The sequence below is a fragment of the Antechinus flavipes genome, chromosome 3 (assembly GCF_016432865.1).
Source record: "Antechinus flavipes isolate AdamAnt ecotype Samford, QLD, Australia chromosome 3, AdamAnt_v2, whole genome shotgun sequence".
Lineage (NCBI taxonomy): Eukaryota > Metazoa > Chordata > Mammalia > Dasyuromorphia > Dasyuridae > Antechinus > Antechinus flavipes.
Genome location: NC_067400.1, coordinates 434947723 through 434974656, shown reverse-complemented (window position 1 = coordinate 434974656; position 26934 = coordinate 434947723). Strand labels below are relative to the sequence as shown.

At 33.0% G+C, this 26934-nt stretch overlaps 1 protein-coding gene across 26 annotated transcripts in view; it reads right to left on the bottom strand.

Annotated features, from left to right (window-relative positions):
* BAZ2B (bromodomain adjacent to zinc finger domain 2B) overlaps nt 1–26934 on the bottom strand; it is a 330327-nt gene that overhangs the window by 143261 nt on the left and 160132 nt on the right. For 23 of the 26 annotated variants that reach the window (XM_051986301.1, XM_051986311.1, XM_051986312.1 and 20 more), the window contains 2 exons: nt 18074–18104; nt 1655–1810 (listed from right to left, as the gene is read on the bottom strand). In XM_051986301.1, the coding sequence (XP_051842261.1) occupies nt 1655–1808 (154 nt within the window). In that variant the 5' untranslated portion in view covers nt 1809–1810; nt 18074–18104. Of the gene's footprint in view, nt 1–1654; nt 1811–2974; nt 3078–18073; nt 18105–26934 lie in introns of those variants that run through there. The other 3 variants (XM_051986305.1, XM_051986303.1, XM_051986304.1) reach the window with 2 other exon arrangements.

The window sequence follows — 26934 nt, the reverse complement described above, 5'->3', positions numbered from 1 at the left end:
CACACACACACACACACACGAAGCCTCATGTAGGCCTGTTTAGCCAGAAAGTAGAGTGCCAAAAGGGGAATCTCATGTAGTCAACCACACAGTTGCTAGACTGTAGAGGTTTTTTTAAAAGTTTCAATAGAGATATCTGTATTATATCCTAAGGCAAGAGAGAACTATTGAAGACTCCAGGGAAAGAGCATGATATGTTCAGACCAATTTTGCAGATATGTGAAAGAAACAATGAACAGAACAAAGAGAAACTGGAAAAAATTATTAGGCAACAATCAGTATGACGGGTGATGAAGGGTTGAACAATGGTGGCTATGGTATGACTAGAAAAACAGTGATAATGAGAAACATTGAGAGTGGACAAAACAAGATTTGGCAACCAACTGGCTATGAGAAGTGATCAAGTGATAAGAGTTGAGGATAACTCCTATATTGTAAACCTGGAAGATTGGAAGAATGTAGTGCCCTCCAGAAACAGGGAAGTTAGGGAGCAAGATCAGATAAGGGAAAAAAGATGAGTTTTGTTTTGAATATGTTTTTTGAGGATCCTAAAGAACATATAAGTAGAGATGTCTAGCATTTGGAGATGCAAAATTAAAGCATTTGCTCAAGTAAACCCAAAATTCAAAGACTTAAATGAATAAGTACATATATGAAATGATATAATTAAATTGAAGTGATTATGGCTCCCCACAAATGCATGGGAAACCCCAGTATGCTATAATCAAAAGATTAATGGAAGGAAATTTGAAATAATAATTTAAAGCTAACATTGTTATTTGCATTCCTGAAAAGAAAAATTTCCCTCATTTGATTAGTTCATAAATAATTTTAATAACAATTTTAAAATAAAATCATAGCTTTATCTTGTAGAGGGCTGAAACTATTGAATCAATGCACTGAGGTCAGGACTGCTGAGCGCTTGAGGCTAACTACTGATTGGACAATATTCTATGGGCAAATGCTTGGAAAATGGTCCTTTCCACTATCCATGCTGGCTCAATGATTGCTGTATAGAGGATTGTAGGAGGGACTAGGGGGTGGAATAAGAAGAGCGAGGGGCACACTCTGGGTGGTGCTGAGGGAGAAGGCGGTGGAGGAGATTCTGCTTCCATCCTGTTCAATCGTCTAAAAGCAAGAACAAAGAGGGACTTTTGCTTGTCCTGACTCCGGCCGATTCTGGGGTGTCTGGGTGCTAGCGCGATCATACATTATCTTATAAAATCTGTTGCAATTTTTGTCCTTGCCCAAAAGGTCAAATAGCTATAAAATCTTCCATCTGTATATAACAGAAAGCAGGATGCATGTATGAGTGTCAGAGTATAAGGAACCAAAACTAAAAAAAGTTTCTCTATATAATTCTACTTCCATTATCGGCAATTGGGAAACTTGTCTTTCTCTGAAGTTCTTTGTCTCATCAATATGAATGACTCATTTATATTCATTTGTGAGCTGTGACAACAAGAAGATTTTAGTGAATTTTCAATGACTTATATTTCAGAAATATGTTTAAAACTAATCCACCTAGACTTTTAGGAAAAGTTGTCATGCTTACTGACTGTTTTATGCCAAAATATGCAGAACTTCACAAGATATTCCCATGCAGGATTCGAAATGAATGATGTGCAAAACAAAGTTAAAGAAAAGTATTCACCACACGTGTTGATTGTGGAGCTGAGTGAGGCAGCTCCAGAGGAAAGACTGCCTTTGGAAACTGCTGAAGCTACAGAAGGTGGAGAAGATGTAGAAGATGAAGTAGGTGCAGTAGAGGAGGCCGTCGTTGATGTTAACCGCTCCCCAGACTCCATATCTAAAAGAAAAAAGGCAAAACTGAATTTTCAAGACAAAGTATTCAACTACTTATTAATTTGACTTAAGGAAATAACAAGAAGCAGAAATACTTAAGGGACATAATCTTATCAAGAAATATTTCAGCTTTTCAGCCACACTGCTAGAAATACAGATCCTTAAGAAATATTTTTACAAGAACAATAGTAAATTAAATTAGTAACAATGAAAAATCTCAAATTGCCAAATGTTCACATACTTACATATTCTTGATATGCATATACCCATTCAATATGTTATATATTAGATTCACAGAAAGGTGGTTTGTAAATATAAATTATACATGTACATTCATTTAAAGACACATTCATAAAAGTACATGTTATCATTATTTTTAAAAATCAATTATCTTAATATACCTAAATGTTTCTATTTATCACTCACTGCCCCTTCCCAGTAATGACACACAGCAGTATGAATCAACCACTATTAAATAAATTCCCAACTCTATTACTACAGACATTAATCTAATTAAAGGATCTTACTGGACTGATCTAGTGTGCTGTTCCTAAATAAGTGCCACTGTCTCTCTCTGCCTCCTCTCAAAAGGAGGTATAGAAGAAGTTACTTCAAGAAGAGGTTCTTTCATAAAGGAAAACAAAATCTTCAAGAATACTGATATGGTATAGAGGTATCCCATGGGAAGTTGTAAGAGACAAATTTATATAATGTGAGAAAATAAAAAGAGCAATAGAAGCCCTTTTGGCACTCAGTGTCTCCTAGGTTTTTCCTTACCATCACCAGATCCCTTTCTTTCCCTTCCTTCTCTTATAGGTTTAACCCACTTATTTGTTACATTTCTGTTCATGTGATTTATGCCTTTAAAAATTTAATGACAGGTCAGGCTGCACACTATTAACCATTCCAAGTCAAATGTTTTATTCTATAGCTGTATAAAACATCCATATGGAAACATGTACAATGGTCAAGCAAAAAGAGGAAAAAAAAATATCAAGGAGATTGTATGCGAAGACTAGTCCAGAATAAAACAAGGTAGTGGAATGGAACTATATCCTCATGAAAACAGAAGACTAAGCGGATGCTAAGAGAACAAACATATCCAATATCCCGCCAGAGTAAACCGAAGACAGAAATGCTCTATGCCTAAGTGCACAAAAGGACTGACCTTGCTGGAGTAGGAATTAGTACAGATACTTCAGTCAGGTAGTCCAATATTTGACAGAGAAACAGCCTCCAACCCTCTGGCCCCAAAGGACAAATCAAAATTGCTGAGGGGAGACAGAAAGTTTGGATTAAGACATGATCCCTAACCTCACAAGACTTACAGTCTACGTAGGGAGCTTATTTCATCCAATAACTGACTTCATTCCTCAGAAACTTAATGTTGGACTGCTTCAATAGGCTGTATAGCAACCCTGCAATATGAGAGGTGTTTTAAAAATCAAAGTTTGAAATCTACTACAATGTTCATTCTAGAATTCAGCAACATAGCTGTGGTCATTTCAACCTCCTTTCAAAAGTGACAGTCACACAAAGAAATAATTAATGAAATTCAACTCTAAATCTTGAGTGTCTGCATCCACAATGCTTTTTACCCCGACAGTGACATAAATGATCACACATTAATGCTTGGCACACTTGCTGAGACCATTATTGTTGAGCCTTCCAATCCTGTGAAGTCTAGTTACTTTTCTTCATATTTTGGCACTGCTGTCAATTCAAGTGATGAATTTTTCAGGACAATCAACAGATAATGGTATTGCTGTGATGAGTCTGTCCATATCCTTGTAGAATTTTCCATTCAACTCATCAGTATTCACTGTGGTGAGGGCATATGTGCTAATGATGGCTGCATAGCACTTCTGTTTTAAGGGCAGGCTTTGGGTCACTAGACAGTCACTAATGAGCTTTGAGACATGTGGCTGTCTGATTACAAAGCCAATGGCTGACACCTTTCACTACAAAGTGTTCTCATCAATAAGTCTAGTTTCACCAAAAGCAAAAATATTGATTTTGAACCTGAATCATTTCTGGTATGCACTACCCATTCGTTTGGATGTTTAGTGCTCTTGTCTCATAACACCCTACTACTGATGACTGCTATCTACTTTTATTATAAAAGTTCACTTTCCACTTACTTTTTGACTATAGGGATAAATATCATCTTCTGTGCCTTTTTCAACATGTGATATGCAAGTATTTTTCACTAGCCCTTTCTATAGGTAAAGTTTAAAAAACTTAAATTTTGAGAACAACAAATAGCCATCCTATACTGCCTCCTCATATAGGATTTTTGCTTTGGATTATACCATGTTAATATAAAATAGAACAAGTAACAAATCATAGAAATCAAATGCTTTTGCATTGCTAAAGTATGTAGTCAAGCCTTCAATAATAATTAGATACATCAAGTTCTTCCCAAAGTCTACAATACATATGACTCAGCCAAATAAGTTCTTGCCATTTAAATGTATATCATTATAAAAAGAACTATTTTTATATAAAGTTCACATAATCATGTGTGCCTTTTGTTACAAAGTGGTTAGATGCCTCATTACAGTATGAAGTTGGTCCTTACCTTTAGAAGTAAATGGAAGGTCTGATAAAATTTGCTAACTAGAAATGATGGGTCCCTGAAATCCTAGGCATTAGTTGTCTAAGAACTAGACTAACTAAATGTGGAAATGGGAATTATTACCAGGTTGGTCAAAGGGAAACAATCATTTCTGCTATAGCAATGCTTTGGTGTTACCAAAAAGTGTACTTTCTTTCTGAAAGCGTGGTTGTCCTCCCTGAGTTCACCTCAAAGTTAGGAATAAACTCTGACTTTTAAAAAACCACACAAAACTGAATTGTATTTTAGGAAAGTATCATCTCATAAAAGGGTAATCAGTGAGTTTCAAAATTTTACAATCTATTGTGTAGGAATAGTATGTATATACTTATATAAATTTGTTGTAAATTTCAAGGGTTTTTCCTCATTCAGATATTCTGATGGATGCTTTGTGTAAAAATTTATGTAATTACCATGTAGATTATAATATTTTTGTAGATTTTGCCACTCTTACTAAAATCTTTCTTAAGCCTTTGTCACTCTCCTGGCTTACATTATGTATATGTATATATAAATGTGTATGTGTGTGTGTATTTCATAAAACACCTTTCCTCCAATATAATAGATCTCATTGAGGGTGGGGACCATTTCTCATTTTGTCTTTGTATTTCCTGTCCTAGCTAGTACAACAGATGCTTAATGCTTGTTATGTGGAATTGTCTTTCCAAGCAGAAAAGTACAATTTTTTTGAGTCTGTTCTCATGTATCTCTATTCCCTTACCTGATCATGTAATTCCATTCTTTAAACTTTCTGATATGTTCTATTTTCTCTCTTAAAATCCTTAAAATCATTTGTATTTGAGTTTGTATTTATATAAGTTTATAATAAAAAGGATTAAATATCAATACAAATAATGAACTTGTTTTGCAACCATTTATATTTAAATAGATGAAATTCAACCTATAAGATGTATTTCCCACATATTTCTTTTGGTATGGTGACTCAATTCTTCTGGCTTTGCTTTCTCCTTCTCCCTCCCCTCACAATATTCCATAGAGTTCTGTCATTATCATTTCATTCTCCATTGTATTTTATTAGTGTACTGAAATTTATCTTAACATCCATTCCCTGATATTCATTTAGGCATTTAATTTTTTGCAATCACAAATTAAACTCCAGTGAAAATCTTTGAAAGGCAGTTTTTAAAAAACCACATGTCTACTGTCAGTAATGCAATAATTATGTCAATCCTTATAATAGTCTTAAGATAAAGAAATGAAAGCCAACATATCTGTAATTCAGAAGCAATAGGATATCCACAATAGTTTTCTTTTTATTTTCAAAGTCCTTCCTAGTGATACTGAGTATTTTATGGACTCACCTAGTTATAGTATATAACTGATAAATGTTCTTTTAAGTACAATAAATTCTAATAATTCCTTATTTTTTAAAAAACCTAAACTGATGATCTGGAAGCTATGATCCTATATATATAAAGCTCCTTAAGACAGTTCACAGTCATATTCATATACAATTTTTCTGCTTATTCATAAAATTTCCTCAATTTTTTAATAGCTTATTTCAGAACTTTGAATTTGGCACCCACAAACACTCCAGCATATTTTACTGTGCATTTCTTCCTTCAAAATTTTTTAAAATGCTTTAGCATCTATATAAAATAAGTTTGGTTCCAATACTCCTTGGATAAAACAAAGGGAAACTACATCTTTTACAATCCTTCATTGATATAAGTATCAATCTCATATTTCTATATCAGACTCATATAAACTCTCATGAACAATGCATTCACTCCTAGGATCCTACTGTCAATCTACATCTGGAAAGAACCTCAGAGGACTTCTACTCTAGCACTTTCATTATGCAGATGAAGAAACAGTTAAAAAAAAAATTAAATGCAATATAGTTATAGTTATATCAACCTATCTATATTTACACACACACACACACACACACACACACACACACACACATTATAAAAGGAGTAAGCATCAGAGGTGGGATCTGAACCCAAGTCCTCTTTCTCCCAAACGAGCTCTTTCCATAATTCAATTTTTCATGGCATATAAATTAACCAACACAGTGAAATGCTTTTCTAGGCCTCAAAGTTTTTATTAGTTTTATCTAATGTTTCAGCAAGTAGGCACTAGCATTGTTTATCTGAGCACAAAAAAAGATGCTAAAGATAACTGCGACAGTAAATGTCACTTTTCAGTCAAAGACTAAATTACATTTTGTGCTTCCTTTTCAATATTATTGTTTCTCTATTTTATTTTTTAGATGTTGACACTTTAGATCACTATAAATGTATTATGTCTGTTAATGAAAATAACAATTTAATATAATACACAAAGTAACTGCTGACTTTACCCTTATGCTTAAAATTTAAATATACTCACTTTATTATTTAATTCCCAATAGATGGCTAGCACAACAGGAAAAAAAAATAACCTCTGTGACAGATATGACATGAACAACGACATGAAAAATTATATAAAATAAAGTTTGAAAACATAATGCTTATATGAAGTTTAACACAAAAATGAACCTTCATTAATTTCTTAGATATGCTATCTATACAGAAGCTGTACACAAACTGCTATAGTAGATGTCCGTGTTTATGAAGGAGACAAGAGTCCTAAATTTAATCCTGGAATTTCTAATTTGGTCATGTGCAACCTATGGCTTTAGACAAGTCATTTCTCCTTACTGTACCTCAATTTTCTCATCTGAACTGGATAAGCTGTACTATCACATATGTATTCTATCATCCCCTGTTGACAGGTCCATATATATATATATATATATATATATATATATATATATATATATATATATATATATATATTGAGCTAGCTGGTATGGAAAATGTGTGTATTTTGTAAAACTGTAACTAAAACCCAACACCTTAGTTTTAGTAGACAACTGTTCTAATTTCTAGGCATATATTTTTGAGTCAATTTTTCGAATACTAAACTATATATGAAAGGAAAGCTTTCTGGTTGCTTAAGGAGTACCCTGTTCTCAAAGCAAATAGCAGCATGCAAAGCAGAAAGGAGTATAGTTAAAATTTTAGCTTTTTACCAAGATGACATAGGGTAACCTTATTTTATAATTTAAAAATCTAACAAATGTATAATTAGTATTTATAACATCAAAATCTAAATCTCCTTAGGAAAAAAGTATTGGAAAGCAAACATAAATTGTAAAATATTTTTCTAGACTTCAAAAGCCAAACTTGTTTAGAATTTTACCTTATTGTCAGGTTAAGTACCATTATGCAATTTATATTAGATTCAAAAAAGTTAGTTAAGAGTGGTAGGAAACAACACATTATTTATTTATTTATTTATTTATTTTTTTGGTTTATCTTTACCCCTGCAGCTTTCCATTAATATGGACATTTAATTGAATGGAATTTGCATTGCAGAACATTTATATTGCAAAGTCCACAGGCAGCCATTTATTCTAAACAATATTTCAAAGCTTAATAATTGGGAATGTATCATTAGAAAGTATCTCACAATGGTAGCAAGTTATTCTACATATGCTAGTGGATAAAGCTGGAGTACAAAAACAGGAAGAAAATTTAATCTCAGCCAGTAAAATATTGTAACCCCAACTATTCTTTAAAAACAACAACAACACTATTATAGATATGTTCATTTCTGGCTCAAGTGAGTCAGGGATTTTTCTATACTATTACATATAGAAAAATATAGAATAATGATTCACTCTTTGCCACCTCTAGACTGTTCATCACAAGATTCTCTATAATTGTAATGCCCCTTTCTCCTCAGTTTCCACCAATCAATATTCTGATAACTTTCTTTCAGGGATCTGTTCAATGTGAACAAGCCCCTGATGAAATTTATCATGAATACTCACAGCTGAGGAATTAAATCTCTAGGGACTATATATATATACCTCTTTTATACATATTCTAATTCATTAAACATCATGTAACAAATCATATAGTCAATGAACTTTTAAACTTTAAATTTGTGAAGTTATAATCTACAAACACAAAAACATTAAATTGAATTACTTTATTGTATATTTAAGTTTGTAAATTTCGAATTACAAAATTTTAGAATGTCACTCTGAATTGCATGTTCAACAATTTCTGAATGACCCTTTCTTAGACTGGTAGAGTGGGTAGAGGAGATCTTGCTTGGGCACCTCAATCACTTAATCTAGCTTTGATGGACCTTATTTTTTGCAGTGTTATGCCAAAACTGTTATGTATGCATAAAAACCTTGTACATTTTATGATTCTAAAGCTAGGATTACAAATGCAATCCTTTCAATAATAGCATCAGGAAGCACTGCACTACACCATGAAGGAAGTTCAGAATTCTAAAAGGCAAAAGAGGTAGAGAGAGATAACCTATAAAGGTTTGGCAGAAGGTACATAAGCCAATTTGGCTGGAATAGAGAGTGCCTAAAAAATGTAGATTGGAGCTAGATTGCAAAAAAAAAAAAAAAAAAAAAAAAAGATACTCTTAAGTATCCTGGTAAATTATATTATTTATCTTTATAGCTCCCTCCCTCTTACCCTTTACCCTAGGTATTATATAGACATAAAGATCATAAAATTGAGAGCTGGATAGGATTTTAGGCATGATCTAAACTCAACATTCTCAATTTACAAGTTAGAAATAGATCTAGTGAGGTTAAATGGTTTTATCATCAAAAAATGAGAACCAGAACTAATAACAGAATTCAGATTTTTTTTCCCCATTAGCCCACACTATCATTCTTAATCATTTTTACCAAAAAAATTTGAGAACAAAAATATACAGTAAAATCTAATTATATAAGATTCTTTATCATACTATAAATCTGCCTTTACTACCAATCAAATTATCCCATCTCTGTGGCTACTATGTGTCAGACACACTGTTAGGTGTGCTAGAGATACAAATATAATGATGAAAAGAATTCCTCCTTTTAATTAGTTATGTATATTTTTCAAATTAGTTACGTAGGTATATTACATGAACAATTTACAAAGTACATATGAAATAGATTAGCAAGTAAAATTAATGTAGGCAATTTTTGGAATGAGGGGAAACACTAGCACTTGGAAAAATCAAGAAAGGTCTGATGTAAAAGACTCCACTTGAGTTGAACATTGAAGGGAACTAGGGGTTCTAAGAAGTGGAGGTGAATACACTCCAGTCACTGGGGACAGCCTGGATAATAACATGGAGACTGGAAATGAAGAATCATGTATAAAGAGTAGAAAAAATAATCCTTTGGTTGGATGATGGAACACATTGAAAACAATCAATGCATGAAGAAGCCTAGAAAGATAGATTGGAGCCAGGTTGTGAAACACTTTAAAAGCCAAATAAAGGAGCTTGTACTTGATTTTAGTTATAACAGGGAGCCACTGGAGTTTATTAAGCATTGGAGTAATGTGGTCAGACCTGTGCTTTAGGAGTATCACCTTGGCAACCAAGCAGACAATTGATGGGAAAGGAAAGCTTAAAGGCAGAGACCAATTATTAGGAAATGAGTGCTTAGTCTAGGCAAAGCTGATGAGGACTCAAATGGAAGAGTTAGATGAGACAGACATTGTAAAAGAACAAATTACAAGATTTGACAACTGAACTGTATGAATATATGAGGTGAGGAAAAATGAGGAGTTGAGGATAATATAAAGGCTGCAAATGCAGTAGTTGAAAGAATATAAAGTCCCCACAAACCTGACAAGAAAATTAAGATGGAGGGATCATCAAGGCAGGAGGTAAAACAAAGAGAACAATGTCCAAAAAAAAAAAAAAAAACACAGCAAGAAGAAAATTATCTAGTAGATGAGGATGGTTAGTGAATCGAGAAAAAAAGCATCCTATTAAGTGCCTACCATGTGACAAGCACTGAAGCTAGACATTGGGGGAATAATTACAAAAAGTGAAACAATTACTATCTTCAAATACTTTACCCTTCTAGTCTACTCATATATATGAACTAAGAAAAATCCACATCTGTGAATTTAGCAATTAAGAAATAATTGGTAACTTCAAAGAAAGCAATGAAAAAATAGCACTTTCTAAAAGTTTGATTGTTCTTGGGAGAAGAGATTTAGAATAATCAAACTAAACACATGGGTTGATTCCAGGAGTCATTTTGTTTAGCACAGAGTAAAATTTTGTTCTATACATCCTAATCCCAATCAGTTCATAAATACATGTCCTTGATATAGAAGGTTACAAGTTGAAGGAGTATGTGTATATATGCATCTGAATAAGTTTACAAAGCACCACTAAAAATTACTCAAATTATAAATGCCAAAAAACATGTAAAATTTCTTAATACAATGAAAAAAGGGAAAAAAATTGCTTAAAGTAAATTATATAAAATAATCAACTTATCACGTATATTTAATATATATCTTTATTAAGAAGTAAATTACATTTTTTAATGTATTATCAGAATTATGATGAAATTCTTGACTCATCAAATTCAAATCACCTCTTTAAGTTCCTCAATTTCTCTTTCCCCACTTTCTCTATTCTCACCCCCATCTCAAATCTTTCATCACTGTTCTAGTTTTACTGTCTTCCCATGGTAGTTACCTATTCTGGCTGATCCAAACTGTGGGCAATTCACACTACTGGCTTCCTTTTTCCTGTCCTTACTTTATTCCTAACTCCTGAATACTGTAGAATCATGCTCATTACCTCAGAAATTAATGCTATCTTTACCTTTCTTCCCCATTACATCTCATATCCTAAGAAGTATGAAATCTTACCATTCCACCCCTGTGGGATATTTTGTATCTATACCCAACAGTTTGTTAAATTCCATTCATTACTGAAACATTGTAATAACTTTCTAAGGTATGTCTACCCAACTCCATGCTTTCAACTCCTACCAAAATAACGGTTTTTCAAATAACTAGTCCCATCATGCTGCTTAAAAATTTTCAAAAGCTCCCCTACTGCTTATTGAATAAAATTTACATTTCCCTGTCTAGCATTCAAAGATCCTATGAGCTGGGATCCTCCTATCTTTCTAGGCTTTTCTCCTATTACTCCCCTCCCTATTCTCTAATCTCATCAAATTCAATTGTTTTCTTCACCTGAATGTTCCTGTACTCTTAGTACTTTTCCCGTACTACATATTTAGGACATAGAAGTTCTTTTCCTTTTCTCCTATCACTTGAAAACACACCTAACAGTGATATTGGGGTTGAAGGATATATACACAGTTTTATAACTCTTTTAGAATAATTCCAGATTATTCTTCAAAATGTTGGATCATTTCACAGTTTCATCAATAATCTTTTAATATTCCATTTTTCCATATCCACTTCAACATGTAATTTCCCCCTTCTATTATTTTATCTAATCTGATGGATGTAAAACATCTCAAATTGTTTAAATCAATAATGATTTAGAGCATTTCTTTATATAACTATGTATAGTTTTGATTTCTTCATTGAAAAATTGTCTGTTCATATCCTTTAACCATTTATCAATTGAGGAATGATTCATATTCTCTATATATTTGAAATGAGACTTTTATCTGAAAAACTATAAAATTCCTCTTCCCTAGTTTTTGCTTTCCTTTTAATCTTGGCTACATTTATTTTATTTGTATAAAACCTTTCAAATTTAATGTAATCAAAATTATTCACTTTACATATTACAATGATTTCTATCTCTTGTTTATTCATAAATTCTCCTATTCACAAGTGTGATGGGTAATATGTTCCATCATCTTCTAGTTATTTTTTTTTTTACATCTCCCTTTATATCTAGTTTTGACCTTATCTTGGTAAATGATGTTAAGATATTGATCTATACCCAGTTTCTGCCAGATTGTTTTCCAGCTTTCCCAACAATTTTTACCAAATGGAATATAAAGATTTAAACTTTAGAGTAAGAATTCACTTACATTCCAGACAAAAGGTGACATTAATAGTTTACTACTATATATTATATGTCTACTCTGTTCCACTCATCCACCTTTCTATTTCTTAGCCAGTACCAGATAGTTTTGATAATTACTGGCTTATAGTATAGTTTAAGATCTGGAACTGTTGTCTCCTTCCTTTATATTTTTTTTTCATTAATTCCTTTGACAGTTTTGAACTTTTGTTCTTGTAAATGAAGTTCTGTATTTTTGCTAACTCAAAAAATAATTGTGGTAATTTGTTCAAAAAAAATTTTTTTTAAAAAGGAAAAATAGTTCCTAAGAACTACCTTGACAACAATGCCATTGACGTTTGTTTATTGGAAGAAATGTTCAGGGAAATTGTATAAGTATTGTACTTTCCTTCAAGTTCTGATAAAGATGTTATACTATTATTACTTTAAACTTTCAGGGAATTTAATACCCGTCTTAACTAAATTTAATAACTGATAGTAAGAAAGAAAAATATGAATTCAGATTTGGTAGGGCAGAAGTAAAGGTATAATAATCCTTGAAATATTTATAGTACAAAAAACATTGGCCAGGGCTCAGTCAATTAACCAAGAAACATTTATTACTATATGCCAGAAATTGTTAAATAATGTGTCTAAGGTCCCATAGGCAGTAGGTGGGATTTGAGCCTAGGTCTTTGATTCCAAATTCCTTACTCTTTTCATTATATCTATTGTCTAGAGATTGGAATTAATTAAATTTTAATTTAAAGTTAATAAAATAAATATTATTGTATAATATTATGTGATACCTATAGAATATAGATAATGTTAATTTGTAGTTCTTTAAATCAATATGCATTCCATAGGGATCCCTTCTGAGTAACAGCAATAGGCTAAATAATACCTAAGATCTCTTCAGTGCTAACATTCTATAGTCCTATGGAAAAAATATTGCAGAAATGTATGCATTATGCAAAGTATAATATATTCATAGTGTAAATAAAAAAAAATTGGGGCCAATTTATATTTTTGTTACAAAGGCCAGTCCATTGTTTAGGAATTATATCCTGAAATAACTTGTGATGTAAAAAAAAAAAAAAGGCACCAATATTTACAAAAAAATAAAATTTAGAAAATAGTAAAAGTATACATATAACTTTTTAATATAAATGAAAGTATTCTTTATGAAGGCATTTAGTTTTGGGGGTAGTTTAAACATTGTATATTGAGACATTTATTGACAGTTTGAAGGTTTTTGTCAAGTTGTTGATAAAATGAAGGGGTTTTCTAAAGGCAGGGTTGTTCCTTTTTTTTTTTTTTTTTTTTTTGGCATATTTCCAGTACCTGGCACAGTGGGAGTTGCTTAAGAAATGCTTGTTGATTGAATAATAGGATTCTCTATGTCCTCACCCTCTGCAACATTGGTGCATAAGCTCTACTTATCTTCATGGTGACCTATTTGCTTATGTTTAATTGGAATATTGTAAACTTTAATGTAAGAGTTTATAAAATTATTTCCCCTTGTTTTTGAGGGACACAAAGCATCTTACTCTTTTTATTCACCTCTCTGAAATGAAGAATCTATGAGTCTTTCTTTCCTTGAATTGCAGCTTTATGCCTTCAACTTTCACTTAGTGTTGTGAGTATAGATATAGTTCTATTTCTCTGACTGCATATTAACTCATTAAATAAAAATCTAATTTAAAATACCAAAAGTGACAGTAAATTTGATGCTTAGCACTATTGTTGTTCATTTATGTTAGACCCTTCATGACTATCTGGAACATGGCACACAAATAATGTCCATGAGGTTTTCTTGACAAAGACACTAGAGTGATTTCCCATTGCCTTGTCCAGTGGATTAAGGCAAAGGGAAGTTCAATGACCTAAGATTGCACAGCTAGCTAGTAAGTGCTTGAAGCAGAATTTGAACTCAAGTTTTCCAGACTCCAGGACCAGCACTCTATCCAGTGACCCATCTAGCTGCTTATAATTTTTAGTATAGCAGTTTTCTTTCCTCCTACTGCCAAAACAACTAAGTAGAAGGGTATTATATCAAACTAAAGACAATTTTGCTCTATTATTTGAATTCCACATGGCCAAATTCCTGGTGATGAGTTTGTGCACAATTAATTACACTTTAAACAGCCAACATATAGTATCACTGGAGCCTTAGTTGAAGATTTTCAAAACTGGAAGAACCTGTCAGAGCTTGTAGAGTAAGTTTTGCCACATATGTGAGACATGTATTCCCCAAAAGCACCACCCTATGCAAAACTGGCAAATAAAAATCACAGCGCTTATGGAGAAAATGAAACTATAGGTACTATGCTCCAAAACTTCATCACTGACACATTAAAAAATATATATAGGAACCTCATAAAAATCATCTACATAGCTTCATATATGTTCAGTTGATAAGAAATATACAACACTATAATAAACAATTCTTAAAGAGCTGGCTGGCAAAATCTCTCAAAAGAACGGGTCAAAACTCCAGGCCTTAGAAGCTCTTGGAAGAAATAAGGGGGTGGTGCAAATCAGCTCTTCTCTCCATCCTCCTACTGAAGCACAAGAAGACAAACAGACAGACAGACACATATACACACACACACAGGCAACTAGGTGGTGCATTGGATAGAGCACCAGCTCTGAAGTCAGGAGGACCTGTGTTCAAATCTGACTTCAGATACAACACTTTTTAGCTTTGTGACCCTAGGCAAGATACAATTCTAATTGCCCCAGCACAAACATACACACACACACACACACACACACACATATATATAATATGAAATATGTCTTGACAAAGACCTTAATCTTGATTATGACAGTGGATGTCGGAAGAGTGGTTATTGTTAATAGTGGAAAAATAATGGAGAAGTAGTAGAGTTTTCTGTATCATTCTTTTTTCTTGATGATGAAATTTTACATCAACATACACAGACTCAAAATGCTCCCTAATAAATCAAGCATCATGATGATGCTTAATGAAACTATGAAATGATGGTCATTGCTGTACCAAGATTAATGAAGGAATTTTGTGAAAGTATAAATTACACATTGAAGAAAGAAACTTTTATTTTTGATAAATCATTTCTTACCCAAACATGCGAATTAAGTTAAAATAAAACCCTTCTGGCCTCCATCCCATCAAATAATGTTGGAATGAAAGGGGAAAAAATCTGAAAGACATCTCAAAATTCATCTAAATTTCTTTAAGCAGCTGTAAACAGAATGTAGAATGTAACTGTATCATAAAAATGCAATCAATAAACATAAAATATCAGATTCCTGAGGCAAACTTCCAGTGTGCTCTTAGCACACTGCCTGGCACCTATTAAGTACTACCAAACAAACAAACTAACAAAAATGCCTGTTCCCTTCATACATGCATCAAAATCTGTCTGTTGGGATTGCAGCTTTGTTGGCTTCCTTGGGCCAGTTCCTCTCTACATCTCAATTCACTTTTATAAATGAACTCTTATCCTCTTCTTTCCCTCCTATCTCAGAGAAGGATATGGACCTATTTACTAAACTAAGTTATCTATGTTCTTGATTTTATCTCAACCTCTTCCCACCTCTACCCTAAATAATTTTGCTTCATTAATTACTCCCTTCTCCTTGAATCTTTTAATGTCTCGATCCCTGATGAATCCTACCCTATAGCTCACAAGTGTTCCAATAATTCTGACAGGCAAAGTTAAGTCATTTAGAAGTGCAAGGATTAAAAAAAAAAAGTAATCAGGACAAGTGGTACAAGCTAAAACCTTCGAGGTATTTTAGCCAATGAATTTGATCAAATCTCACAATGAAGAAAAGATAATTTTTTAAAAAGGCACGCTGAACTGAATTTATACCACTAAGTTATCTGTGCCAAGAATAGAAGCTGAAAGAATACAAAGGAATATTATTGTATAGAACTGATCATTAAGGAATTACTGCTTGAAAGTAATTAAATATTGCTTAATAATCCATTTAACATTAATCTCACCCTTTCTCTCTTTAATAATAATTCAAAAAAAATCCTCAATCTGTGACGATCATGCTAGCACCCAGGATACCCCAGAATCAACTGAAGTCAGGATAAGCAAAAGTCCTTAGTCTTTATTCTTGGTCCTTAGCCGCAGGATTGAACAGGATTGGAAGCAGAGTCTCCGCAACCAACTTCTCCCTTGTCTACCGCCAAAGTGTGTCTCTGGCTCATCTTACTCCACCCCCTAGTCTCTCCTATAATCCTCTGTATACACCAGTCATTGAGCCAGCACAGGATAGTGAGAAGGACCATTTTCCAAGCATATGCCCATAGAGTATTGTCCAATCAGTAATTAGCCCTAAGTGCTTGAACCAATCTCAGTGCAATGACTCAAGACTTTCAGCCCTCTACATCAATCAGTGGCTCCAGTTAAACTGTTACAATCTGTACCTACATTTCTCCTTCTTACCTTTCTTAAGGTTATATTAGTAAGCTTATCTTATTAGATGATACATTAATTAAATTCAACAATTGATTATTATATACCAATAAATCCCAGACACTATGCTTGGTACTGAGAACACAGAGAAAATAATTCCTGCTTCAAGGAGTTTACAATATGCTGGACTGCAGCTGGAGTGAGAGGTTAAGGGAATAAAAACATTTATATAACTAAATAAATACTAAGCATAAATAATGTAATTTAAATAAGGAAAGCACTAACAATTGAAAAAAAAATCAAGACATGTTAAATAAGAAGGAACACTTGAATTGAGCCTTGACAGGAGCTAGAGATACCAAAAGCTAGAAGCAACGAAGGAAGAGTATTCCAGGCACAACAGACAAACTATGGAAAGACAAAAAAAAAAGATGGAACATTGGGGAACAGCAAGAACAGCAACTTGGCTAGGATACAGAAAACATAAAGAGTATTGTAGTGATGTGAAATTAATCTAGAAAAGTAAGCTGTAGTGCTACTCTAGAGGCTTCAAGAAGTTTGTATTTTATTCTGGATTTAATAGGTAATCACCATAGATTCTGAAGCAAGTGAGATAAATGAACAGACTGTAACTTGGAAAAATCAATTTGCCACATATATGAAGACAACTGGAAAGAGAAATGACTGGATGCAAAGACTCTAATCTCCAAAGTCACCAATCAATGACCTTCTAACTGGCATACTTATTCAATGACTTTTCCCTCACTCATCCTTCTTCCTGAAATTTTTGCAGATCACACCAACTATCCCTTATGTTTCTTTGAACTTTTTAATTTGGCTTCCTGATAGTGCTGAGTTAGTCTATTCCCCAAGTGTATCCAATGGTTTTCTACTTCTGTGCTTTTGTTTATACTTGCCTCTAAGCTTAGAATTCCCACTCATTCATCTGTGCCTAATGAATTCCTTCAAAGGTTTGTTCAAATCCATAAAGCATTCTCCATTTCCCCAAACTATAAACACTCTACCAATTTAAAAGTGTTGCAGTCACTTTTTCTTCTCCTGGGCTATCATGTAAGCTTCTTAATAAGAACAGGGATTGTTTTATTCTTTGTCCAGGAGTTGTCTGGCAAAAGAGTAAGTCCTTAGTAAATTCATGTCAATGATTTGATTGACCATCACATTCTATACTGTGTTATGTTTATTACATATAGACATCTAGTAGTGGCTAGAGAACAAATCTACAAGTCAAAATGACCCGGGTTCAAATCTTCCTTCTGACACATAGCAGCTACATGACCTGTTGTTGTTTTAGACTCTCAGTGCTGTAGGCAAGTATCTATGTATGACTCTACATTGCAGAATCAATGATGATCTGAATTAGGAGTAGTTTTCTTACCAGGAGTTCTCTCTCAGTGGAATTGCAGGATCTAGAACAAAAAAACAAAATAAAAAATTCCCTTACAAGATTGCAAAGTCACTGATATATGGTATAATAGAACATTGGAATTATAAGCAACAATGAAGTTAAAATCCCAGTTTTGCCACATTAACTGTTATATGTTGTCTTGGGTAAATAGTAAAAAAAACCCTCTTTATCCCTTGTTTACTTATTTATCAAGTGAGGATACTAATACTCATTTAGGACCTTAGAATTAATCAGAAAAGATCTTAGGACCATCTAATTCAAACCCAAAATTTTCTCTAAGGTATCTTCTAACATACACAAATTTGTATACAAATCACTAAGGAAATACAGTATTTCAATCTCTCGAGCATTGATTATACTCTACACTTTGTTATATTTATTTGTGTATGTTATCTACTCTTCTAAATCTTAGATTCCTTGAAGGAGCTGTGGAAAGAGAAAAATAACTCTAAGTTAGGAGAGCTAAGTGTGAATCTTGATTCTGAATCTTACTAACTGTTCAACCCTCAGCAAAGGCAATTCACCTCTATGTTCCTTAATTTTCTCATCTGTATAAAGAGAAGAATAACACAGGCAGCCACTTCTACAATTTGTGAACGAAATGAGAATATAGACTGTGCTTTAGAATCTGAAAATGACTTAAAAATATAATTAGTTCCAAAGGCAGAAATGATGCCTTATTTCTCCTTAATACTAAAAGAAAAATGGGCAAGTCTTCATCGAACCTATAATGGCCCTGTGATCCTAAGTATTCACTCTTAGTATACTAGGCAGGTCTTTATCACTATTGGTTGTATAACAGTTGTAATTAGTAGAGGAAATTCCCTCACCAGTATTTATTTTAAACCCGAGAAATCAGAGATGGTAATAATAATAATAATAACAACAACAATCACAATAACAATACAATATGCACATATAAGTTGCTTCAAAGGTTGCAAATAGGTTATCATAATGCCCATTTTTCAAATAAAGGAACTTGGGACTCTTAAGAGGTTAGTTGACTTGCCTATGTTCAGAGGCATGATTTGAATTCAGGCTTTCCTGATTCTTAAGTTAAGCATTTTAGTTACTAAATACACTGAGTCTTATATCTCCCTCAACAATTATCTCAGTGCTCTGTACAGATTAGATACTGATACATCTACACTGAAGTAAACTGATTCTTATATAGAACATCAGTAAAGAGTAAATTAAGAAATTAGTAATAATGAATCATTAAGTTGTAAAATTAGGCTAGTCTCTAAAATACACCTAACATAACTGAAATTTGATTTGTAAATTTTAATTTTTCCAAATACAGGCAGATACTTTACAACATTCAACTTCGTAAAACTTTGTGTTCCAAAGTTTTCTCCCTCTCTCCCTCTCTTCCTCTACTCCCTCTTTCCTCCCCTCTTCCACTCCCTCTCTCCTCCCCTAGATAGCAAGCAATCTACTATAGATTAAACATGTACAATTCTTCTAAACATATTTCCATATTTGTCATGTTGCATAAGAAAAATCAGATCAAAAGGGGAAAAATAATCTAAGAAAGAGGAAAAGAAAAACAAGCAAACCAACACCGTCATGTCTCTGAATGTGGATGGCTCTATCATAAATCTATTGGAATAGCCTTGAATCACCTCATTATTGAAAAGGGCTAAATCCATAAGAGTTGATCATCACATAATCTTGTTGTAGTATACAATGTTTTCTTGGTTCTACTCACTTTACTTAGCATCAATTCATGTAGGCCTGAAACCAGTCTGTTCATTTCTTATAGAGAACAATAATATTCCATTACATTCATATACACCATAACTTATTCAGTGATTCCCTAAATGACGAGCATCCACTCAGTTTCCAGTTCCTTGTTGCTACAAACATTTTTGTCCATGTAGATCCTTTCCCCTATTTTATTTTTATTTATTTTTTATTTTATTTTATTTTTTTTGCTGAGGCAATTGGAGTTAAGTGACTTGCCCAGGGTCACACAACTAGGAAGTGTTGTGTCTGAGGCCACATTTGAACTCAGGTCCTCCTGACTTCAGGGCTGGTTCTCTATTCACCGTGCTACCTAACTGTCCCCCTCCCCTTTTCCTTTTTTATAATTTCTTTGGGATAGACCCAATAGAGAACAGCTGGATCAAGGGATATATAGTTTTATATTCCTCTGGGCATGGTTCCAAATTGCTCTCCAGAATAGTTGAATCAGTTCACAACTCCACCAACAATGTACTAGTGTCCCATTTTTCCCACATTTCCTCTTAACATTTATTATTATATTTTCCTGTCATCTTAGACAATCTGAGAGGTGTGAAGTGATTAGCTCTTGCATTTGAAAGTCACACTCTATTTACACCCTTCTCTAAATCCTTAGAATGGATTTCTCTATTATGTGGATGCTGATTCTTACTGATACTATGCTAATACTAATTACTAATAAATTCATTATAATCTTCTTTAATATAGTAAGGCTTTTATATGCATGATACCTATATCCTTAAAAACAAAAGGAATGAACTTTCATATACCAATTCTATTTTTGCATTTGCTTACACTTTAAAAAGGAAATTAATTCTCATTTTTAAAAAATGTCCGAGATATAAGAAAACAATGTCTAAGAATAAAGAGCAGATGAGAACATATGATCATAAATTTAGAGATAGAAGGTACGTGAATGCCAGCTAGTCTAATCCTTTCATTTTACCGATGAGAAAAGCAAGGCTGAGAGAAATGAAGTAACTTGTCCAAGTTTATGTATGTATGTATGTGTATGTGTATATATATATAAACAAAGAAGGATGTCTAAGAACTAAAAGAATTCTGAAGGCATTAAACAAAAGCAAAACTCAAAGCATAAATGCAGAATTTTCAAACAAGTATTTAACGCTATTTTCCAAAGTTTCAAAAAAAATCTTTTTTTTTTTTTTGCAGGGAAAAAAGGAAAGAAACATAAGAGAGAAGCAAAGACATAAAAATAGAGTCAGAATCAAAGAAACCAATTTGCCCATAGAATGAATTTTTCATTCTAAAATATTCTGTTACTACTCAAAGTGCCTTTTAAGATGGAACAACTTGGAATTTGGCTTCTCTTGTATTTTTTTTTTCTCCTTCCTATAAATAGAGAAAAATTTAACTTCCAAAAATCACTGTGTTCCCAGATAGCAATTCTCAAAATTTCATGAATGGGAAAAGATTTGGAAAAATAGATAAATTGCTTGTATGTTTTCTCTCTTAAAATAAAAATTTAATGCTTATTCTGAAGTAATTTTGTCTAAAACAAAATTATTCATATAGCTGCAACATACCAATCAAACAAAACCCACAACAAATGGACTACTTATATGAAGTTTCCAACCTCTAGCTGAAAGAGCTATTATTATTCTAAAGGAAACAAAATTCTTTAATTGGAAAAGAATATAGATAATGAATTAACCAGAATAATGAATTTACTTTGCCCATCTGGTTAACCTATGCACCTTAAGCACAATCTAGGATATATCTATCATGTGTATTAGACAGTGTAATTTTCAAGTTCACACACCTGAATCTCTCCAGCTGAGGAAATCCCAGATCCTTCAGTATTAGATTTCACAAAAGCTATTATGAATTTCCCATCTGTGCTTGTATACTTGATAAGATCTGAAATGATCACTATAACTGCTTCAAAATGGCATGGTAATCCTTAATAAACAAATCACAAAGTAATAAAGACCATTCCATCTTTCAGAGATTAACTAGGAATTCTCTTGTCTTCAATAAGCTCAGAAAACCCTGTAATAAGCAATAGGAAAAGGCACCTTCTGTAGATTAACAGAAACATCACTAGGGAGAGGAAGAAGAAAGACATGGGGCCAAAAAAGACAATATGTCACTAGACATTTCTTTGCAGTCAAACTTGTCACAGTCATTTGGTTGCTTCCTATTTAATTCTTTATAGTTTGTTCCTCCCCAGTTGATCTATTGTCAACCTTCTATTTCTAGCATTCGTTTTCCTCAATGACATTCTTTATGTTCCTTTCCATCACCTTCTCAACATTATTCTTTTTCCACTTTTTGGAGACTTTTCTTTCTCTGTTTAACTACAATGCAACACTGGGTAGAATATTGGTTTTTACTGAAATGCCTAAGAGAGTTAAACAACTTGACCCAGCTAATAAGCTTGGGAAGAATAATTTGAACTTAGTTTAGCCTTCTCCTATGCCAAGTGCCTTTGTTTCCTGGAGAAGATTGGCCTGTTAAAAGTTTTGAAATTTCTCAAAATGCAATCCATTCCATTCTCTTCTTTTGGTTTAATTCTGGACCCAATCCACTGTCCACTTGTATTTTCTGACTCAGACATACATAATGTAAGCAAGTTCTATTGTCCTTCCATATTCATGTCATAATCTAATAGACAATAGCCATTCTTCAACCACTCAGTTTTCTCATGTTGATAATCAGCTCAAACTTAGTGAAAATAGAATAATGCAATTAAGAACAAGAAGAAGATAAGATAATCTGGAGGATCTTGCTAGTAACAGGTAATTCTTCCTTAACTGAATCACTTTCATCTCTGCTAAGATATTCTTTGTGGATATCCATCACTCTTTTATGCCTTGTCTGATGATTATCACCATAAGGTTATTGAGCAAGTCATTACTGCTGTGGTGTCTTTCAAAGAATTTTGAATGATTTTGATGTATAACTAAGACACTTTGTTGGAAGACAGTCTCTAATGTAGCTTTCTATCCTACAGAATTAAATGGTTATTTAAAATAATAATAAATAACAGATACAATGTAATCTTGTATTTTCTATAGCTTTTAATTAAGAGACGATAAAAATGTGTTTCATTTTGTATTATTTGCAGTTGTCTGCCTATTCTTTACAAACACCGTCAAACAAAAATTTCTCAATTTGTGTGTGGGTGATTTGTAAAGATTTTTGTATAAATGGGAAAGCAGGCATAAAGGCCAGTTATTTTTTTATATTCTCCTGATCATTACTTTTTTGTATTAATAAGGTATAAGATTTCCCCCACACTTTTATTATGTTTTCCTCTTTCATATTATGAATTGACCATCAATACCCTCACAATTGTGGTACTTCTAGCATAATCATTCTTTTTCTTAAATTTTAAGTGTCATTTCTATTCATCTTGTTCAAGCAGATTCAGAACTGTGATGAGAGCCTAAATGTAAGAAGTCTACTGTTCTTGATGGTAAAACAGTTTGTGGTAAAATTCTTTGCAGCTATTTTTCTATTGTTCTTTTTCTTTCCTTTTTGTTCTATTTTCACCCCTAAATGTTCTCAGTTTAATTGGATTTCCTGCTATGCTTTCTTCATGTTGTTCTTACAATCCTCTACACTTTTCTATTTTGTAGGAAAATACTACTGATGAAAATCCATCATTTTTTGTTTTGAAAAAAACTTATTACAAGAGTATGTGGTATTACCTTTGGTCATGAAATTTCTATTTGGCAACTACTTCAAGTGTTTGCTAATTACAATGCTCTACAGAATGTTTCATCTCCTTGTTTGGGGCAGTAATTTATGTTAGTTAAACTTCTATAATAATTTATTATCAATGGTGTCAATGTCATTTACGTGGTGCATTACCCATTATTATCAGCCTAGGTACCTCATGATGAAAGGAAAAGTCAAGAAAAGGCTTTAACACATTTCATTGAACCCCTTTGGTAAACTTATGGGAAAACATATAAATAGGCATAGATGGTTTACAATCAGCATCCTTGGAGAGAATGTACAAATCAATAGTATTAATAAATTCATTTGAGAATAACTTAATAACAATATGCTTGTTATGCTTGTTTTGAGAATAACTTAATGTCAGTTGCTTCTTCATATTTGGCATCCAAGAATTATGAGTTGGGGCTAGAAAGAGAGTAATGCTTAAAAATAAATAAATGCTTCTGGGCAATGGGGGGAACTCTCAGGGATCATGTGTGTTCTCTCCTTGAATTTACAGAGGAAGAAACTGAGGCCTCAGAGAGAGATAGTAGGTTACTCAAGATCACAGAGGAAGGCTCATTCAAAACTTGAAATTGAGATTGATCTAAAGTATATTTAAAAGAGGCCAAAATCTCATTAATTCACAGACTATTAAAACGAGAAAAGGCCTTTGAGACTAATCTTGTGCACCCCATTACTTTGATTATCTATAGAGGAAAAAAAAGAAGTACAGAATGTGGTTGGGAAAGGAAAGGTGTGTTAAAAAAAAAAAAAGAGGGAAGGAAAGGGAGGTCCTTGAATTTCATTACTCAAGATAAAAAGCAAAGGGAGTAAATCTTGAATACTGGGTCATTCCTCATATATCCTGACCTTAAACCTACTACCACACTGATTCTTCAGAAGAGTTTAAGCTATATGACAGAAAAAAAACTATGAGGTAAAGAAAATTCCCAAAGATAATAAGAGTCAGAGGGATTGTCAAAAAGGCATCAGTCCTCTGACAATCCTCCCATTCTCTACACCCTGATATTATTCCTTTTCCCCACTCCTCCCTCTTGGCAGAGATTGTGCAGTGAAGAACTATTAGATTTTGGATAGCATTTCTCATACTTGGGAGTGTCTAGAATTTTTTATGTATGTTTCCACTTTCATTCCCAAATTGGCCTACCATATTTCCAGTCTCTGGATTGTTGGTCTCAGGTAAGTTTAAGAAGTTGGGGGACACTACACTTTGAAGTGAAACAAGGTTATTTGTATTTAAGAGGCAGAAATTTCTCAAACTTAGAAGCAAAAAATTATTATTTATTTCTAAAAGAAAGTATTTCTACTTACTGGAAGAAAATGTATTCAATAATCCTGGAAGGAGCAAAATTAATTCATTATCAGGTATTATAAGACACCACAGGGTCACAGAAAAGGATCATCTAGTTCATTATCCATCACAATCTCTGCTCACCTCCCTCCATTATTTTGTAAATGAAGAAGAAGGGAGACTGACTTGAGTAAGGTCATGCAAGCAGTAAAGAATTTGCAGTAATAGAAAAGATCAGTCCTCAGGCTTCAGAGTCACCATCCTATACATCATTCATAAGATAACTTGTTTTAAGTTTTCAATCAGAGTGACAGGGAAAGATAATGTGGAATGTTGGAGGGGATGTGGGAAAACAGGGACACTGATACATTGTTGGTGGAATTGTGAACACATCCAGCCATTCTAGAGAGCAATTTGGAACTATGCTCATAAAGTTATCAAACTGTGCATACCCTTTGATCCAGCAGTGTTTCTACTGGGCTTATACCCCAAAGAGATACTAAAGAAGGGAAAGGGACCTGTATGTGCCAAAATGTTTGTGGCAGCCCTGTTTGTAGTGGCTAGAAGCTGGAAAATGAATGGATACCCATCAATTGGAGAATGGTTGAGTAAATTGTGGTATATGAACGTTATGGAATATTATTGTTCTGTAAGGAACGACCAGCAGGATGAATACAGAGAGGACTGGTGAGACTTACATGAACTGATGCTAAGTGAAATGAGTAGAAACAATAGATCATTATATACCTCAACAATGATACTGTTTGAGGATGTATTCTGATGGAAGTGGATCTCTTTGATAAAGAGAGCTAATTCAGTTTCAGTTAATCAAAGATGGACAGAAGCAGCTACACCCAAAGAAAGAACACTGGGAATATAAACTGCTTGCGTTTTTGTTTTTCTTCCCGGGTTATTTATACCTTCTGAATTCAATTCTCCCTGTGCAACAAGAAAACTGTTCGGTTCTGCACACATATATTCTATCTAGGATATACTGTAACCTATTCAACATGTAAAGGACTGCTTGCCATATAGGGGAGGGGATGGAGGAAGGGAGGGGGAAAATCAGAACAGAAGTGAATGCAAGGGATAATGCTGTAAAAAATTACCCTGGCATGGGTTCTATCAATAAAAAGTTATTTAAAAAAAAAGTTTTCAATCAAGGGACCACTGTGGTTCAAAGGAAAATGAACTGGACTTGCATTCAATTGTGATACACAACCATATGATTCTTGGAAAGTTATTTATCCATTTCTCACCTCAGTTTATTTACCTGGACTAAGGGAGTAATATTTTCACTGGGTGCCTCATAAGATTTATTTTGAGAGAAGAATGTCTTAAATTTCAGTGTTATGTAAAAGTTGTTTTCATATGAATTTTTATATCAATAAAGGAAATTATTTTTAATAGACCAATATTTTGAAAGAAGTCTGCAAAATTTAACTACAGAAATCTAAATTTCTTATGAAAATGTTTTATACTACCAAATGCTTTGTAAACCTAATAGAAAGTACTTCATGAGATACTATTTTAAAATTATAAACATAGCAAAATTGAAATTAATTCAACAGAGATCTGTGTAATATATTAGAGCTCTGACTTTAAATGAAACATTTTTTTCACAATGTTTTAAACAACAAAAACAAAAATATGACTTTAAAATGCCATCTATTTTGCTAGCAATATTTGTAATCTAACACTAATGAATTTAGCATGTAAATTTAATCTATGTAGTCATAATTCCATTAAATTTCCAAGCTTCCCTGGAAAAAAAATTTCAATGAATGTGTTTCAGACTCTCTAGTATTCAGGATAAATTTAGTAAAAATTATTGTCAATGTTTTATTCTGTAGTCACAGAAAATAATTTACAGCTGATACTTTATCCAGCATCACAGTAACTATCAAGCAGTTCAAACATTAATGCAACTGCACTATCCTCAACCAAGGGAATCATTTAGAATGTGACATTTTGGCAAAATAAGCTATCTTTTTTAAAAAAAAAATCTCTTTTCCATTAAATATCAGAGGGTACAAATCTCTATTCTATTAATCTCTAGAGAGTACAGATACAATCTCAA